Below are 17,907 nucleotides of genomic sequence, written 5' to 3'. Positions count from 1 at the left end.
GTGAATGAGCCTGGAAACCCACCGATCTGAGGGCTCCCAACTGCACAAGGGGGTCGCGAAATTAATTATTATCTGCCGCGTAGGTGGGCAGTGAGTCTCTGTGAAGCTTTTGATGTATTTTACAAGCTCAGCCTTATTGCGTGGGTGGAGGAGACGTTGATCTTTGTGGGCATCTTCATTAGTCCTTCTCTGACGTTGGTGGTGGTTGGTTAAAGTGGTGCGGGAAATATGGTATTTCTTGGCTAACTGTCTATACGAAAAAGATTCTCCTGGTTTCAAAGAGTCTATGTATGAAAGAGCAGCCTGCAACGACATCGTGGTGACGTTGTGGAGGGGGGGTCAAATGTGGTGACAAAGTTGGTGGGGTGGCCCACCTGGTGACCCGGCCCACCCGGTGTCCGTGCACGGGTACCGGTACCGTGTCCGTGCACCCAACGATCGGAGTCAACTAACGATCAGGGCACAACATTTGCAGTAGATTTCAACGTGTGATTACTCAAGCACCATGCCAGGAATTTCAGATGCGCTTGCAGAGATTGATAATCTGAAGCCAGGCGAGAAACTTGTATATATAAAGCTTGCAGAAAAACACAGTGTTGATTGCAACACGTTGTCCCGCGCGCACTGGGGTGTGCAGGCTCCCCAACGCGTCGCCAACAAGAACCAACAAATCAGCAACTAACAGGAATCAGATCTAGTCAAGTATATAGAAGAGTTGTCAGCGCGTCACTCACCACCTACAAGGCATATGGTACAAAATTTCGCATCCGCTGTTGCCTTACAGCCCTGCTCTAATAGCTGGGTTAAGGACCGTAACCCAGCTCTCACTAACTAGTTCCTAAGCCACTAATGACGCGAAATTCGCAATCATCTCTCTTTTAGGAGGTATGTGACGAGCAGTCAACTACTCTGTGTACCCAAAAAGTTCCTCATCTTGTTGCGGGGTGAGCTTCTGCTGGTTGAGGTTCTTGATCTCTAGAGGTAGCTGAACGCGCTTGTGTCTCCGCGGCAAAGTTGAGCGGTCAACGCCATATTTATCAGCAAAAGCCTGATATACAAGTTTTTCTCCTGGTTTCAGCGCTTCGATAGTTGCAAGCGCATCATCAATAGGTGCCATAATCGTTGAGTTATGACGCGTTGAAGATGGGTGCTGTTTTTGGTGCTCGGCTGACGCCTTCCAGCCTAGCACCGATCTCTTTTCCCGTTAACTTGCCGTATTATTTACCATCGACATTCATCTCTTGGACAGCCTTACGTTCGCCACTTTTCGAGAGAGCATGGCGCTTGCCTGGGTTTTCGCAGCATATGCGCCATTGGCAACACTCGCTCGCACACGAATGAAACGTGCAACACAATGTCTCAAAGTGTTCTCCCAGAATCACGGCACAAGATACACATCCACAGAAGGGCGATGAATAAACGCTGCAGTCGCTTGAGCAGCGGCGAGTGTCCATCGATTGTCCAAAGGCGCCTCCTATGCACTGCCTCGAGGAATCGGTCCGCCCCCCAAAGTACCTCGAGCAGTCAACCTTGACGCTTCGCATATTTATAGACCACATGAACCGGTGAAGCCTACTATGTAATTATACTGTCCTAGCTAGGAAGTAGTGAAGGCTAATCAATTAGCAGGCAGAGAGGCAATTTTGCCTTCTTGCATGTAAGCCACGCTGAAACGCAGCAAATGGCGCTTCTTTCTCTGCTAAAGCTTTACTCTTAAGTGCCTTTGCCTTACTTAAATTTCCTAAATACCTAGGATGGACACTTGAATTTCACTAATTATGCGGTATTAGTGGGGTCCGCTGCCATCCTGTGCATCCTTATCGAATGGAGATGATGCCCTCAAGTATCACTCTGTGGCAACTCCCGCACGCGTCCCATGCAACGTACACCGATCGGTGGAATGGGTTCGTACAAAATCTTCACAGATCCGCGAAGACTGAAATACGTAACCTACCAGGATTGAGGAAGATCATCGAGCAGAGCCGCATCTGTTGCGCAGACGGCTAGTGCCATTGTGCGGCCCGCTCAAGCTTGACCTGTGCTCTCTGGCCCGGTTGTTTATTCGGCAACAAGATGGTGTACAGCGTGCATGAAATGACACTTCAACTCTGACCGTGACGACCAATGAAGACATCGGACTCAGCTTCTACGGTGTTGCAAGCTGCGAACTTTCCGATGGTCTTTGGCTACACCCGTTGACCGTTTCAAACGACACCCCTGCTGCATACGCGGCCACGCGGCGCTAGCACACATATCCTATCTCAAGAGTCAAGATTGCCAGCATTGGCATGCTAATGATCTAACGGCCGCGTGCACAATCTGCCCTTCATTTGAGGCTTGCGCTGTGGAGCCACGATAAACGCATTGAGCGTCATCACAGTCGTAAGCCAGACCATTCCATATCTGTGCAAAGCTTGTACAAAGCCACAAAGCTTGTGAGCATGGATTTCGGACATCATGATGATCAGTCCGTTTAAAAGGTGTTGTGTTGGAGACCATTTGTTTCAACTCATCAGCAACAGCAACCTTTTTGCTATCCGTTCGCTTCTACTTGCCTATTCGAGTAACCAAAGGCCATACCTTCGGTTCTTTGATCTAATTTTTCAGTCATCCAAGATGCTGATGAAGACCGATATTTGGCTTTTGGCCGCACTCTACTTCGGAGGTGCTGTCGACGCTGCTATCTCTCCCAACTATACGCAGGCTATCTTGAGTTCTGGGACCAGTAAGTGATCACATAGCGCACGCGCGATTTTCACTAACGCACCAAAGTTAAGCTTGGTGACTGGCAAGATGCTTTCGACAAGGCTTCCGCGTTCGTTGCCTCGCTCTCAACCACCGAGAAGCTTTCTCTCGTGACCGGCAGTGGTGCTGGCAATTTTTCTGCTCTTGAGGCCTCCGACTCCTCCGCAAACCCGATCAACTACTACTTCGTCACTGCTTGGCCTGCTGGACTGGCAATGTCGATGACATGGGACAAGGACGCTATCTATGGCCAAGGCAAGGGCCTCGGTGCTGAATTCAAGGGTAAAGGCATGAACGTCGCCTTCGCTCCCACTGTACAACCTCTCGGACGTTCCGCTTGGGGCGGTCGCAGTGGCGAGTCATATGGTCCCGACTCTTACCTGTCTGGTATCATGGCGGGTCAGCTGACAAGCGGCATGTCTGCATCTGGAGTCATCCCCAGCGCAAAACACTACATCCTCAACGAGCAAGAAACCAACCGCTCAGGTTCGAGCTCCGGTGGTGGTATGGGCGGCGGTGCTGGCGGTCCAGGTGGTCCAGGTGGCAATTCTACTTCTGGTAGCCCATCTTCGATGCGCCGTCGTCAAAACGCTGGCAACTCCACTTCGTCTTCGTCCAGCGGGGCTTACAGCGTCGAGATTGGCGACAAAGCTTTCCACGAGACTTACCTTGCGCCTTTCTACGATGCCGTCAAAGCCGGAGTCGGTGGTACTATGTGCTGCATGCAGAAGATCAACGGAACTTACGGTTGCGAGAACCAAGATACTCTTGCCAGGTACCTGAAGGTCGAGCTCGGTTTCCCTGGTTACGTCTCCCCTGATGCGGGTGCTCAACACTCTAGCTTCGACGCCGCCAATGCAGGTTTGGACTTAGGTTCGTCGTCGTACTGGAGCAACTCCACTCTCGTCGCTGGTATCGCGAACGGTACTTTCTCGTCAGCGCGTCTGGACGATATGGCTATCCGTCAGCTGATGGGCCACTTCAAGCAGAAGCAGGAGGTCTACCCAGAACACGCCGGCTACACCGACAACGTTGATGTCCGCGGGAAGCACGGTGACTTGGCTCGTCAGTACGCTGCCCAATCTATCGTCTTGCTCAAGAACAGCGATAGCGCACTACCGTTGAAGAACAAGAAGGCCATTTCCATCTTCGGTACCCACGCTGCGCCTCGTTTCGTAGGCCCAAACACCGCTCTCACTGTACAGACTGGTGTCGATGCTACTATGGACGGCCACATGTCCCAGAATGGTGGTTCAGCTATGTCTTCGGCTGCGTTTCTCGTCACCCCCTTCCAAGCTTTCAACGAGCGCGCTCAGGCCGATGGCTTCATGCTCAAGTGGTGGCTCAACAACACTATCGTTGAGAGCTCCGGTGGCATGCTCAGCGACGGCGCTGGTACAGAAATTTCTGAGACTACGCTTGGTATTGCTGATAGCGCAGAAGCCTGCATTGTTTTCCTAAACGCTTGGGCTGGCGAGGGTGGCGACAGGAGCGAGTTGACTAACACCGAGGGTGACAAGTAAGTATCGACTCTCAAAAGGAGATCACAGTTGCTGACATTCTGCAGGCTTGTGAACTATGTCGCCGACAATTGCAACAATACGATTGTCGTAGTCAACACTATCGGTCCTCGTCTCCTCGACCAGTGGGCTACGCACGAGAACGTTACCGGTATCCTTTATGGCGGACCTCTTGGCCAATCTTCGGGTCACGCCATCAACGATGTTCTCTTCGGCGACGTCAACCCCTCCGGCAAGCTCGTTCATACTATCGCCAAGAACGAGTCCGACTACGACCCGAACACTCAGATCAGCGAGTCGTTGACGATTGATTTCTCTGAGGGCAACTACATCGACTACAAATATTTCGATCAGAAGAACTCTACTCCCCGCTACGAGTTTGGTTTTGGTCTCTCTTACACCACCTTCAAGTACGGCAGCAAGGTCGACATCACACCCAAGACCAAGCTCCTTTCCAACGAGTTCGCCACTGGTGACCTCGCCGTCGGTGGACGCGAGGACCTCTGGGACATCGTTGCTGAAGTCAGCACCGACATCACCAACGCCGGCAAGGTTGCAGGTGCTGAGGTCGCGCAGCTGTACGTTGAGTTCCCTGCCGCTGCCGACGAGCCTGTGCGCCAGCTCCGTGGTTTCCATAAGGTCAAGATTCAGCCTGGAAAAACCGAGAAGGCTAGGTTCCAGCTCAGACGCCGTGATCTGTCTGTCTGGAATGTCGAGAAGCAGGAGTGGCAGATCGTCCGAGGTGACTACAAGTTCAACGTCGGTTCTTCCAGCAGGGACTTAAGGGTCAGCGGTTCTATGACCGTGTAAGCTATAGGAACATCGCCCTCGCAACACACTCGCAGGGCCGGTTTGCGTCTTTTCTCTGGCCATTTGCCTTTTTTCATTGTACAAATCATCACCAATTGCATCGCAGCTTTCATCCGTCAAGATTCAGTTCCATCTTATCATGCAGATTCCTGCGTCGTGTGGTTTCCAGCTCTTCCTTTTCGAGGTTGACCCATGGCTACCCCCGTCTTGTTCCCGCTCCCTTGTGTCGCAACCGACAAGAGGGATCGCAAATTGGTAACAAGCACCTTCCTCCCACAAACAGCACGTGTCTAAGTCCGGCCAATTCCTAAACCTTCGCTCCTGCCTTGAGCATCGCACGCGCATTCGCAGCTAATATATATCCCCGTCTCCAAGCCCGCCAAACAACAACAAGGCAGTACAAGGAAGGTCCGAAGGAGCGATAAGGTCCATCAAGCTTGCCGGTGCATGCACGTTGCAGCGCCGGTAATGGAAGATCAAATGATCGCTGCAAGCGCCGGTTCCGGGGTTGACCGCATTGGGAAGGTATACTCGGCTAGCGTGGCGGCGACACTATGTTTTGGGGGCATGATTGGCTGTCTGGTCGCACCCACTCACATTAGGGAACGGCGAACAAGGGACTTTCGGCAGGTAGGAAGGAGAGAAACAACGGACACCAATGCTCTGATGGGGTCAGAAGGGGAGATGACCCAAATCAAATCATACACCAGCGACAAGGCCTTCATGCAGTGAAGCGTATAAGACGCGGCGTGCTCAGCATCAATTTTTAGCTTTTGTTTGTGTCGACCGCATCCCTTCAGTCCCGTTCCACAAAGGCCAACATGAAGTACGCTCTTGGTACAGCTCTCATCCTTCAGAGCACGCTGGCTCTGGGTGAGCTTCTGCCTGTTCACCTCAAGGCACCCACTACAGCTCACTTCCGGGATATTGTTCGCAACGATACCTACGACTTCGGTTGCAGACCTATCGCTCATCCCACAGAAGATGGTCACTTCACCCTCCACGCGCTGTTGACCGAAGATCAGATTGCGCACTTGACAAAAGAGTATGAGTCGGTCGACGAGATCTCCATTCACCGTCAAATGGTCAAGAGGGCCGCCACAGCACCAATTGGCACTGGCGACCGCTTCAAGGCCGGGACCGTTTCTCCTGTCGGCCTCGGTACGCAAGCAAGTGGCACCACGATCTCAAGCATCATGAACGTTGCCGAGATCAACTCCGCTTTCAACGCTTTGGTTGCCAACTACGGTGTGGGCAAGGTCACACTTCCTAACAAGACCTTCAACGGCGCAACGTCCTACGCAGGATTCGTCGGTGCTGGAACAGACAAGTCTGCATACCGCCTCTATCTCAGCGCTGGTATGCATGCTCGTGAACGGGGTGGACCTGATCAGCTCATTTACTGGATCTCTGATCTGCTCGCTGCCAGCAAAGCCGGTACTGGTCTCACTTACGGCAAGAAGACATACACCAACGCCCAAGTCAAGAGTGTCTTGGCTGCTGGCATCGTCTTCTTCCCTCTGGTCAACCCAGATGGTGTCACATACGATCAGTCCAGTGGCTCGCTCTGGCGCAAGAACAGAAACACCAAGTCTGGCTCCAGTGGTACTTCTGTTGGTGTTGATATCAACCGCAACTTTGACTTCCTGTGGAACTTCCGCAAGTACTTCGATTCCGGCGAAGCACCTGCTTCCACCTCGCCCAGCTCAGAGACTTTCTACGGCACTGCGGCCGCCTCTGAGCCAGAAACAAAGAATCACGTCTCTATCTACGACTCATTCCCTCAGGTAAGTCCAGCTTTACGAAGACATGGTAGTTTGCTGACATCGCGCCAGCTCCGTTGGTTTATGGACATCCACTCCGCTGCCGGTGACATCCTTTACTCTTGGGGCGACGACGACGACCAGACTACAACGTCCACCATGAACTTCCTCAACAGTGCCTACGATGGCACACGCGGCGTGACCGGCGACTCGGTGTACAAGGAGTACATTCCTGCCGCTGACTTTGCCAACATCAAGAACGTCGCCGCTAAGACAGTTACTGCCATGTCAGCAGTCGGCGGTCGCTCGTATATCGCTGGGCAATCTGTTGGTAAGCTATTTCAAACACATTGTAGTGCGCTTTGAAGGCTGATAAACATCTAGGACTCTACCCCACCTCTGGAGCCAGTGATGACTATGCGTTCAGCCGCTTCTGGGCCAAGCCCGGTGCGAGCAAGGTTTATGGGTACACGATGGAGTTTGGATACAGCACGAACTTCTACCCGACATTGAGCGAGTTCAACCAGAACATCCTGGATACAAATGCTGGCTTTATGGATTGGGCATTGGCCGCGATTGCTGTTGGTTTGAGCTAGAGTGAATTTTGAGGCGCAGGGAGTGACGAGGCGTTGTTGACGGACGATACCATGGAGCTCGATAGTTTGGGAAGTGGATGAACGCGCACATTAGATTGGCTTGTAGTCTTCGAGATATGAAAACTAAAAATGTGTACAAAGGCCGTGAAGTGAAGTATCTAAGGTTGCATAGTCATGGCTGGCCGCAATACAAACGAGTCACAAAGCAGAGAAGGCACTAAGAGCACTCTGGAGAACACAGATGGGAATCATCATCAGTGAATTTCAGAGTGATCGAGGCTCGACGAGACATAATGAATGGATCTGGTGTCAGAGACTCCGCAAACAAGCTGCGCTTGGGCTCGCAAGGGAGCGTCTGACTAGTGAGATATGTAAGTGGGAGATGATGTAGTTTTTTTAGGAACACGCCAAAATTTAGCCCGCTCCCAAACTACCAAAGAGCAAACAATGTTCGTATGCGTTGGCGGTCCAAATTACGGTGCTGCTCCTGTCTAGGTATCGGATGTTGTCCTATGCTGCTGATCCGTCGACTTCGGTCTTTCCCACTGCGTGTCCCTTCTCCACAACCTTGCTTTGCTGCCGAATGGCGATGTCCTTGAAGTCTGCCGGATCGAGCACTGGCTCCCAAGACCCGACCGAGTATATCCCAAACATTGCCCCTGTGAAAGCACCGCCTACAGGGGGTATGATGCAGAGGTCCTTGGTCTTGAACGAGAAAGCCCACTTGGACTCTCCTTGTGACAGTTCCAGGATATAGGTAGTGGGTGTCGCTTGAGCTGACAACTGTGCAGGCGCAGACGCGTCGAACGCTTGTGTTTCAGGCTGGCTTGCGATAGTGGGATACGTCGTTGTCAGCTTTCCAACTGTACCGGTGGGCTTCCTGCAAATTACGGTGGGGACTAATTTGCCATTGTGGACCACAGACATTATACCGATCGAGGCGAAAGAGTACATGCTCCACCACATGGTGATGCCAGCTTCGTACCCTTTACGACTAGGGTTGAACTCCAACGTCACCGAGAACTTGTCGTGGAAGCTCTCCTGCTTTCGCAATAGAAGCGCAGGCGCTTCTGGAGACGAGAGGCCGTAACATCCGCCATGGATACGCAAGTAGCCTGGACGCTCGGTGAATGAGTGGAAGGCCTTGAGAGGGGTGTTCTTCTGGTACCATCCGAGCTCAAGATCGTCACTTTCGTGATCAAGAGTAGCCTGCCACCGGATTCCATCGGGATTAGACTGAATAACGAGCTGGCTAACTTCATCGCGACCTTCCGTCTCGATTTTGATGTTCTTTCCGTCGTTGAACACTGGCCAGCCATGCACCCACTCAACTTTGACCAAGAAAGTCTCTCGCCCTGCTATGTATTAGCAAAAAGTCAGCCAGTAATCCTAGTGGAACTCACCAAGCTGAGGTTCGAGATACTGCTTGTCCTGCTCCACGGGTCTCACCCCCAGGAAGACACCCCACCATCGACCCCGTTCGTCTTCGAAGACATCTGCATGGCCCGTTCTCTGAATTTCTTCGTCTGATCCGTTGTACCACAAAGGCTTTCCTTGACTTTCCCATGGACCGAATACCCCTTTCTCGCTCCTGAACACCCATTCCTGGTGTCCTGATTCTGTACCTCCTTCGGCAACAAACAAATAGTAGATACCATCTTTCTTCATAATGTGGCTTCCCTCAGCGACGCCGTACTTACTTTGCCGGATGCACGCAGGCGGTGTCAATGTCCGTCCCGTTGGCAAATCGATCTCTGAAATGTGAATGGCGAAGTCTTTTAACTTGCTTGCCGGATCTCGATCTGCGACTCTTACTGTGGTCGACAGATACGTCTTCCCATCATCATCCCAGAAGACATCTTGGTCGAAGCCAGGGTTATCGAAGTACACAGGGTCACTCCAACTCCCATCTGTGTCGATGTCGTCCGTCCAGACATAGAAGCCCCTTGGAAAGATACGTTCATCGCTACTAGGTCGATAGCGGTGAAAGAGGCCATTAAAGAGGTACCATCGCTTCTCGTCTTGTCTGTAGCGCAAAGTCGATGCCCAACTTCCTGCCCCTGGCTCCACAGTACGAAGGTTGAGTTGCGAGGGCCGAGTCAGCGCATGACCGATCAATTTCCAGTTTATGACATCAGTGGAACGATAGATAGCGCAACCAGGGAAGTATTCGAAGGTCGACGTGCTAAGGTAGTAGGTTGACTTGCCTCCTGGAGTGGATGACGGGACGACACAAACTGTAGGATCGGGGTTGAACCCTCGGATGATAGGATTTTGAAAAGTGGGCGCCATTTTGAAGATTGAGGAGACTGTACAATCGAAACGTTGAAGACTGTCAAAGTTATGTTATGCTCTGGCGTACGCTAAAGTTTGGGTTTACTCCGAGGGGCTCGTAAGGAGCTAGCGCGAGGTTGTTCCACCAATCAAGCCACAGCAGCAGACACTGGGCAGCAAATGGGCACGCGTCCGTAGAGGTGCCAGTATTCTTCCATTCCCTTTGATCGCTAGGTGTTTCTTAGTTGATGCCATTGGACAACGAACGGTAGAGTCTCGTAAACTTTTGTAATTACAGAGGTTTTGCCGGCAACATGAAGAAACAGAGTATTTGGCGTCAAGTCAAATGATATTCGACTTCAGTCTTCTTGTAGAGCAATGGAAGTCGGAGACATGGTAAGGATTTACATCCAGGCTGCCCACGTAGCTAAGTTTAAGGCCACCCTCTCCAGCCCTAAAGTGCCGTGCCGTCTCCCGTCGCTCACTTTATTGTCAACCGCTGAAATCATGATCCAAAAGAGCTCAACACAGCCATGTGCGCCGAACACCGTCCCGCAGTCACCGGTAGCGCTAAAAAACTGGAGCTGACCGGAAGGCAGGGACAACCACGCTATCTGGGGAGAACCCTTGGCTGGCATGCACAATACCACTGCCTTCTCCGCATTTTGTGCTCGAAGCAGTAATCCGTTTGACGATCAGGTACCTCAAAAGATGCAAAAGCGGGACGGCTGTACCTAGAACCTAACCTACTCTACTCAGACAGGCTATTTCTGGAGGCAGTGCACAAGAACTTCAAGCTATAGAGTACGCATTTTGTATAAAGCTGCTGGGATCCCTACAAGCAGACATCCCGCAATCACTACTCATAAATCTCACGAGCCATCGCCAGATACACAATGAAGCCCTCGTCCGCCCTCGCCTTTTTCGGCTCTGCCACTGCTTTCGCTGCCTCAAACGCACTACGCAGGCAGTCATCCACCGACGTCGTTGAAAACGGCTCTTTCGAAGCTGGTACCGCGGGCTGGACGCTCACTGGGCCAGCAAGCATCGTCTCCAACGATGACAGCAACGAGTGGAGCTTCACCGCAGCCGAAGGTACACACTTCGCGTTAGTATCCACGTCATACGCAACATCGAGTTATATTAACAGCTCGGCAGTATCCTCAGCTGGTCCAATAGCAATAACACTGGCAGCTCTCTCGCCACACCTGTCTCTGGTCTACCCTTTACTGCCCCTCAGTCCTTGAGCTTTGACTGGAACTACCTCGTCAGCTCGACAGGACGTGGACCACCATCGATTCAATGCACGCTACAGACAAACGTGTTCAGTGGTATGACGGTGCAGGGTTGGACTAGGCGTGCGTCTGCTGGTGGATCGGGCTCTGTGCAGGAGTCTTTTACAACTGGAGCCCCTGGAGGCACTGTCACGATCGCTTTCGGGTGTACGGGCGATGCAGGGACTGCCAAGGTGGATGCTGGGGTTGCCATCGATAATGTGAGGTGGAGTGGTACTGTGGTCTAAGGCCCACTGGCCAAAGCGACGTACGAGTTCATCGAACGAAAACTATCGTGTGTTCCCCTTAAGCGTTATTCGGTAGAACGTGAAATATAAGTCTGGATTGGCGAATTACTGAATGTATGGGCCAGTAGGTCAGTTGATCAGCGCCCTCTACACCGTTTTGCACGATGCACGTCTTTCATCTCTCCAACTTTCTGTGAGACATCTGGATCTGACCGAAGATACTGAGCCTGCATCGACTTGTTTGCGAACTGTTGTCGCCAGTGACCGCCACTATACAATTCAGGAACGTAAGCAAACAACTAGTTCTGCATTTTCTCCGGACCATATCCAATCTCGAAAGGCTTGGCAAGAACAGAACTTTGGTCGATTCAAGCTTGATGCCAATACTCAGTATCGTAGAGTATTACGCCAAGAAAATGCCATTCGAAGCTTAACAATGACAAGAGTAATGAAGATTCATCGACTGAAGATGTCGTCTCGCAGCATATGTGATGATGTCGTCTGGTTTTGCTCGGAGCAAGAGCCTTCTGGCCGGTGGTTTAATTACCTCGTGCCTCTGTGGCAAATCGAGCACGCTCAGGATCAAAGCCGAAAACTCTGTTGAATCTACCAAGCCTTCGGGATCATTTTTGAGCTGCTCTTCGTGTCTATGTAGAAGTTTGTCGTGTAGACCAGTGGGGGCCAGATTGTAGTCCACCGCGATAGGGAACTTCTCGAGAGCTTCCGGATCGACCAGCGAAAGCACGGCGTAGATACGGTCTCTCACGTCTGCACATTTCCGGAGATGCATGGAGAGACTAGACAGTAGCTCGTACATGTCTTTCGGTGCATCTTGTTCACACTGTCGTGCTTGGCGTAGTCGAACCAAATCGTGAATTCCTGTGTCACTGTCGAACACCGTGTTCCAGAGCATCCTCGCACAAAGCTCTTGGGTTCCGACCTCCATTCTCTCTTGGCCACACCAGAACTCCACGTGCTGCGCAAGGACGTACTCTTGCACAACCCAGGCTCGACGCCAATAGTTGCATTCTCGAAAAGTCGGTCCGAAACGCCTTATCAACGCCCTGTTGCAGTCGAATTGTTCGACAGTCTCCGCAGGCCTCATCAGCGCTAGTTCTCCAAAAGCTTGAACAAGCTCGGAAGGGCCTGCGCCTAGCCAGGCAACAATTACACTGGCTCGCGAGTAGATCTGACCCATAAGAGCGACTTGGTGGTTGCGCTCAGTAGTACAAGATTGGTCGATGCACAAAGCGTCCACCCATATGTAATTCAGACTCTCACTTTGCTGTACGCAGTCGAGAAAGTCCCAGAGGTTCACCCGAACGCTGAACTGCCGTCCCAATATGGATATGGTCTTGTATATTTCAGGCGGGCCCCAGACGTAGGATAACGCGGTATATGGGGGAGCATGTTGAAACGGCACAGTCTGGATATCGACCGCGATCTGTGTGGCAGCATCTCTTGTAGTCTCTTTCGGTGGCACCCGGATGAGCCTTATGTAGTCGTTGTGATTAAGCGGGTCATGCGTGTAGAACGAATCCAGGCCTTGAGGTTCTGACATCTCAGACTTGATTGAGTTCAGGTCTGTGAGTATCGATGTTGTCCATCATGAACATTTATGTGTGAGCTGCGGCTGAGCGAGGGGTAGCTTCAGCTATCTGCAGGCAGTCTCACGTGATATCACCAACTCGGAAGGTGTGACACAGCCAAGAAAAGGAGCCTCCCATGCACTCAAGTGAGCGATTAATGAGCAAAGTCTTCAAGTCCAGGGAGCTCTACTGGAGAACAAGCTGCATGGGCTAAAATTCGTTTTCAACACAACGCTCAAAACTAGGTAGGCAGTCAGAATTTAGATCCTGCGTCCACTTCCAATATGCACCGGTACCCCTGGATGCATATTCAACAAATACTGCGGGCCTGGCATAGTCCCACCGCCGAATATCTTCCTCTGCTGCCCGTCCGCCATACTCCCTCCTCTTCGACTCTCATCCAGGAACCCCTTCAGACTCGTCGCACTTCCCGCCTCACTCCCCGCTCTACTCTCCTTCCCCAACAGCCCCAGCTCACTCGACGACACCGAAGTGAGAGGTAGTCGTTGAGTAGCTCTAGCATACGCGGGTCCACGTCGACGCACGACAGAGCCGATGATGGCGAGGAAGATGACGAGCGTAAGGGAGAGCGCAGTGTAGGTCAGGATGATGAGCCGGGATTGCTGGGACAGCTGGAGGCCGAGACCGCCGGAGACGAGGAGCAGGGTGAGCGCCAGGTTTGAAAGGGGCACATGGAGACGCGGAATTATGCGGTGCAACCGGACTAACGGGCGTGCTGGAAGGGCTGAGAGGAGCGATAGAGGAGCGATAGAGATGATTGCGAGGATCTGGTGAGGCGTGTTGAAGACCTTGGACTGCGCTTGTCGTTAGCAACATGGTTTTTGTGTCGTGTAGAAGAACCTACGCGGTTAAACTGGTTCGATGTGCTGATTCCCAAGCCGTACGTGATACTTAATATCAGGATGACAGCGACCGAAAAGCCGGCGTGGATGCGGATGTTCTTCAAGAAGCCGGCGATGAGCACATTCAGTGGCCACACCACAAACAAGACCACACACCCCAAGATGGCGTGAGCAAGAGTCCTTCGATCTTTATCTTTGGTCATAACCCCCAGATCCTGCACGCCGGTGCTCGCGTTACTCTTCAACGGCACGCCTCCCGTGCCTGTCGCAGCCCTCATGTCTATGGTGAAGTGGCCATACCGCACGTGACGCTTGAGATCGGCAGAATCAGACGACGACTGCAGCGCGTAGGGACCACCAAAGGCGTATATCATAGGCTGATGAGGCGAAGTAGCATCCAGGAAGCCGTTGGGCCAGACACGGCAGTCCGAGCAGCGAGCGTGGAGGATCATCAAGCCGTCCTCGATCCTTGTGCCGTCGAGGACTTCGAGGTCGATTTTGTCAGTAAAGATTGGCTCGCCGCCTTTTCTACCGATACGTGGAGAGATCGTGACATCTGTTGACGTTAGCTCTTAGGCAGTCCAGGCTGCTGTATCAAGCTCATAACATACTATTGCCGTCTGCATCCGGATATATAATCAACATAAGGCTATCCTCCATCTGCTGTCCGAATCCCACACCGACCCATGAGTACGCCGGACTGGCGAAGTAGAAGTACACATCACTCGAGTCGTTCGCAATGTTAATCGAGAACTGTGTCGCCGTCTCCGATGCGTAGAACGTCGAGGCAGCAGGAACAAACGTGGTGTAGTTTTGCGCTTGTGCAAATTTGAGAAAGGAGGAGATCGAAAGAGCGACAGTGACAAACGCAGACGTGAAAGTGAACATCTTGCAGACAAAATACGCTCAGCTGAAGGAGCTGATCGATGTAAAGAGAGGAAGACGAGAACCAGCCCCTCCAGGGCACGCCTGCAACTCGTCATACCTTAAACGCAGCCGTCCCTGCGTACTCATCCGGCCATACATGCCCAGGATGCTTGTTCGGTTTCGCCGACCAAAGGGAGCCAGTAACCAACGAGAGCACTGCCAACGGAAGCACCGCCAACAGGAGGACCGCCAATGAGAGCAAGATCGAAGAGGTACCTGCATCCCTTCTCTCCACGTGAAACCGGACTTCCAGCCCTCGCTCCAAATGTGGCGCATCGCGCCGTTCTCCATTGTCTCGCTCGTGGTTGGCGCGCGGTCGCGCAACGTGAAACCCCTGGTTTGGATTGAATGCATCGCTAAGCGCCCAACTTCATTGACGAGTAACGTCTATTAATACCTGCATTCCAACGGCTGCTAGGAACGTGGTCATGACCGCGATGCTGGATAGCGTGAGAGTTTGCAGATGCAGCGGCGATGCAGGGGGTCATGTTGTAGGAAAGAGGTCGGCGGGAATTGTTTCCTTGCATGTAGTTCGCTTGCGTTAGCCGGAAGTGGAGAACCGTCGAAGGCGCAACCTCTCACAAATACCGGCTGTCAGACCTTCCGACAACCAAGAACTACTCAAGTCGCTCGCTTGGTCAAATGCGCAATCTGAAGAAACGTTGAATTCGAGAAAACGAGAATTATGTACGTCCTTGCGCGCCACAGTTCTATCAAACCAACAAACAAACTCAACCCCCTCAAAGCTCAAAGCAATCATCGGAGTGGATGCTGAAAAGAAGAATCCAAAGTATGTAAGCCAGTCCTCGCTCGCTCCGGGTATGCTAGTCATAGTCGTCATAATCATTAGGGCGTGCAAACCGAACCGTGCCCTTGTCCACATCATTGACCCATCATGTCTGATCGTCGAACTCATCGTTCGGTATCATGCTGAAACTTTTGCAGACAGCCGCGCTAAACGGACAGTGAGAGGAACAAAGTTCAACCCGATCTGCGTGATCTGCTCGCCGAGACACAGTAACCAACTGTTCTAGATGCAGTATTGATCCGAGACCCGTTGTACTGGATTTCGAGTCTCAATTTCACAAAGTGGTATAGTCGCAGAGCTCAAATTTTTTGGAGCCACGGCAACGTTTAACGGTATCGACTGCGACGGCTGTCAAATGAGACCTCGTGCTCGTAGTAGCGATCATCGTACGCCGAACTTGGTCGACGGATCTCTTCGCGCTCAAATTCGATCTCCCTGATGCGAGACTTGCGCTTACGACGGATGTCATCAGAGATCTCGACGAGCTGAAGAACGTCCTCCTGTTTGCTGGTTAGTGCGTTGAGAGGCTGGAAGTTCCAAGAGTTGCACGTACGTAGCGCAGATACTCCATGATGTAGTAGAAGTCGTCTGTCTCTTCACACCTGTAGCCCATGCCATCGATGGCTTCGCGGAGAACCAAATCTTTGGTGACTTCTGTCCACATGTCCTTCTTCTTGGGTTTTACGGGGCCCTAAGTATGAACGTCAGTGATACGTTCATCATCAGCGCCGATGAACTTTGAACGGCGGACGCCATTATATCGCTGCCATGTGACCTCCTGGGAGCCGCCACTGATCCCGTCCATTTGAACTCGCTTGGTGCCTGGTGGAACGTCGATGATGGTTCAATCTGTGGTTGCACCGTTCCGAGCCGAGCCTGGGTAGGCTCGCCCCAACGCTTTGCGATTGTAGTAATCGGCTTCAATCTCAAATTCGGCATCGGTAGGGGCAGGGGCAGTATGACGACGCCTTGGGGAGGAAGGGTGGGGAAGGGGGCTGAAAGATGGCGACCGGGCTCTCACCTCAAAGTCATGATTGCGGCTGCGGCTGCGATCAATCTCAATCTCAAGCTCCTCGAAATCCGAACGTCCGCCTTTCCTGGTTCTGAGGCTGGTTAGTGGCGGTCGCTAATGGTGAGATTGTGGTACGCTTACTCTCTCCGGTTGATCTCAATCTCGATACGCTCGTTGCGCGGAGGAGACGGGGGCGCTGGTGGAGGTGGGGGAGGTGTTGGCGAGCGGGCTCTCTCGACACCTGTGTTGCCGTCAACATGAGGTACGATACAGATTAAATGATCTCGACTTACCATGATCAATATGTCGGTGATGTGTGATGATCTCCTGGATGATTGGAGGTCTAATCTCTGGCTCAGGCGCTGGTGGTGGCGGTGGTGGCGGTGGCGGGGGCTCAGGGGACGGCGAGCGCTCTTCCATGCGGCGAATGACTATTTCGTCCTTGATGACTTCGCGCTCGCGGGGCCCGCGTGACTGCTCGCGAGGCCGACGAACGACGAGCTCCTCGTGCTCGCGCGCAATAAGTTCTCCGCGGGAGCTGGGCGCGGGCAGAGACCGCTCGCGGCCTCGTATGACCAGAGAGTCCCGCTCTACGCTTCGGTCCCTGCCGTTGCGGCTGAACTCACGGCGAGAGGCACGCAGGTCGAACTTACCGTCTCGCTCCTGGAAGCGGATGGAGCCACGCTCGGCAGAAATGTCGCGGCCATCACGGCTGAACTCCTGGTGCGAGGCGCGGATATCGATGTTGTCGCCGCGGCCCCGGAAGCGGACGTCGTCCCTCTCGATGCTGACCTCGCGTGGGCGGGCGCCGTCACCGCGGCGGAAGGGGATGTCGCGGTCAAAGTGGGCCTCGCGTGGGGGAGGTCCTCTAGAGTGCTCGCGACGTCGGATGGTCACGTCGACCTCCTCCTTCTCGCGCTCGACTTCGCGGCGTCCACGACCGCCCGTGTCGCTGCGTCGAAGGGATATGTCGTCTATCTCGCGCTCCCGCACGCTAGAAGGCGGGGGCGGGTGACGGCTGCGCATGGAAATGGCATCGTCGTCGTCGAAGCCACCACGGCGGCTGCGGGGCGGTGGCGGCGCTCTGGAGAAGGTGTCCTCGTCGCGCTCTCGCCCGCGCAGGACCATGGGCCCAGCAGTCGGCGGGCGGTCGTCGCGGAAGAAGTCGGGCCCACTGCGGCGCGGGTCGCTGCCCCGGCGCAGCTCAATGTCAAGCTCCTCATAGTTGCGGTCGCTGCGGTTGCCGTTGCGGTAGAAGTCGCGCTCGCGCTCCTCGTACAGCTCGGCGGTCGGGTAGCGGCGCGACATGGCGCGGGGAGGCTGCGTGTGCGGGGCGGCTCAGCGAGCGTGGTGGGATGGTGCTGATCTGCCGCAACAACACGGGCGGAGGGGTGAGAGATGGGCTCAGGCAGGATGCAGGAGACAGGAGAAGAGGAATAATCAGGATAAGAAGAGCGCAATCAGGCTGAGAACGCCTG

The 17,907-nt window shown here is 53.2% G+C and overlaps 8 protein-coding genes across 8 annotated transcripts; 3 read left to right on the top strand and 5 right to left on the bottom strand.

Annotated features, from left to right (window-relative positions):
• Positions 1 to 1,117, bottom strand: M421DRAFT_18414 (uncharacterized protein; the record flags this gene model as incomplete). The annotated part of the gene is made up of 2 exons (XM_033587920.1): positions 1 to 106; positions 906 to 1,117. Coding segments are annotated over 2 exons (318 nt in total), but the record flags the coding sequence as incomplete, so codon positions are not given.
• A 1,499-nt stretch (positions 1,118 to 2,616) lies between these two features.
• Positions 2,617 to 5,075, top strand: M421DRAFT_96796 (glycoside hydrolase family 3 protein; the record flags this gene model as incomplete). Its single annotated transcript, XM_033598426.1, has 3 exons — positions 2,617 to 2,725; positions 2,773 to 4,264; positions 4,313 to 5,075. 3 exons carry the CDS (start codon positions 2,617 to 2,619, stop codon positions 5,073 to 5,075), a joined length of 2,364 nt encoding a protein of 787 aa, XP_033442711.1.
• Positions 5,076 to 5,896: 821 nt separating this feature from the next.
• Positions 5,897 to 7,434, top strand: M421DRAFT_78181 (Zn-dependent exopeptidase; the record flags this gene model as incomplete). Its single annotated transcript, XM_033597389.1, has 3 exons — positions 5,897 to 6,862; positions 6,911 to 7,169; positions 7,223 to 7,434. The coding sequence occupies 3 exons, from the start codon at positions 5,897 to 5,899 to the stop codon at positions 7,432 to 7,434; spliced, it is 1,437 nt and encodes a 478-aa protein (XP_033442710.1).
• A 510-nt stretch (positions 7,435 to 7,944) lies between these two features.
• Positions 7,945 to 9,726, bottom strand: M421DRAFT_10557 (glycoside hydrolase family 43 protein; the record flags this gene model as incomplete). Its single annotated transcript, XM_033587104.1, has 2 exons — positions 7,945 to 8,789; positions 8,838 to 9,726. The coding sequence occupies 2 exons, from the start codon at positions 9,724 to 9,726 to the stop codon at positions 7,945 to 7,947; spliced, it is 1,734 nt and encodes a 577-aa protein (XP_033442709.1).
• Positions 9,727 to 10,604: 878 nt separating this feature from the next.
• Positions 10,605 to 11,230, top strand: M421DRAFT_78155 (uncharacterized protein; the record flags this gene model as incomplete). The annotated part of the gene is made up of 2 exons (XM_033597384.1): positions 10,605 to 10,828; positions 10,876 to 11,230. The coding sequence occupies 2 exons, from the start codon at positions 10,605 to 10,607 to the stop codon at positions 11,228 to 11,230; spliced, it is 579 nt and encodes a 192-aa protein (XP_033442708.1).
• A 623-nt stretch (positions 11,231 to 11,853) lies between these two features.
• Positions 11,854 to 12,791, bottom strand: M421DRAFT_96792 (HET-domain-containing protein; the record flags this gene model as incomplete). The annotated part of the gene is made up of 2 exons (XM_033598425.1): positions 11,854 to 11,877; positions 11,997 to 12,791. 2 exons carry the CDS (start codon positions 12,789 to 12,791, stop codon positions 11,854 to 11,856), a joined length of 819 nt encoding a protein of 272 aa, XP_033442707.1.
• Positions 12,792 to 12,942: 151 nt separating this feature from the next.
• M421DRAFT_366776 (iron reductase domain protein) lies at positions 12,943 to 14,767 on the bottom strand. The gene is made up of 3 exons (XM_033589722.1): positions 14,294 to 14,767; positions 13,685 to 14,238; positions 12,943 to 13,634 (listed from the first exon to the last, which is right to left on the bottom strand). Exons 1-3 carry the CDS (start codon positions 14,568 to 14,570, stop codon positions 13,080 to 13,082), a joined length of 1,386 nt encoding a protein of 461 aa, XP_033442706.1. The 5' UTR covers positions 14,571 to 14,767; the 3' UTR covers positions 12,943 to 13,079.
• A 976-nt stretch (positions 14,768 to 15,743) lies between these two features.
• Positions 15,744 to 17,737, bottom strand: M421DRAFT_78161 (uncharacterized protein; the record flags this gene model as incomplete). Its single annotated transcript, XM_033597385.1, has 6 exons — positions 15,744 to 15,917; positions 15,971 to 16,108; positions 16,439 to 16,526; positions 16,571 to 16,670; positions 16,723 to 17,347; positions 17,423 to 17,737. 6 exons carry the CDS (start codon positions 17,735 to 17,737, stop codon positions 15,744 to 15,746), a joined length of 1,440 nt encoding a protein of 479 aa, XP_033442705.1.
• Positions 17,738 to 17,907: the final 170 nt, after the last annotated feature.

Source organism: Didymella exigua (assembly GCF_010094145.1).
Source record: "Didymella exigua CBS 183.55 unplaced genomic scaffold M421scaffold_71, whole genome shotgun sequence".
Classification (NCBI taxonomy): Eukaryota; Fungi; Ascomycota; class Dothideomycetes; order Pleosporales; family Didymellaceae; genus Didymella; species Didymella exigua.
The sequence above is the reverse complement of the archived record's forward strand: the minus strand, read 5'-3'. Positions and strand labels throughout refer to the sequence as shown.

What these genes read in the sequence shown, in the direction of transcription:
- M421DRAFT_366776 (XM_033589722.1), bottom strand. Translation starts at nt 14,570, where the DNA reads ATGTTCACTTTCACGTCTGCGTTTGTCACTGTCGCTCTTTCGATCTCC. An exon ending in TCCGGATGCAGACGGCAATA is followed by an intron (nt 14,239 to 14,293) that starts GTATGTTATGAG and finishes TAACGTCAACAG; the next exon opens with ATGTCACGATCTCTCCACGT. An exon ending in CATCGAACCAGTTTAACCGC is followed by an intron (nt 13,635 to 13,684) that starts GTAGGTTCTTCT and finishes CGACAAGCGCAG; the next exon opens with TCCAAGGTCTTCAACACGCC.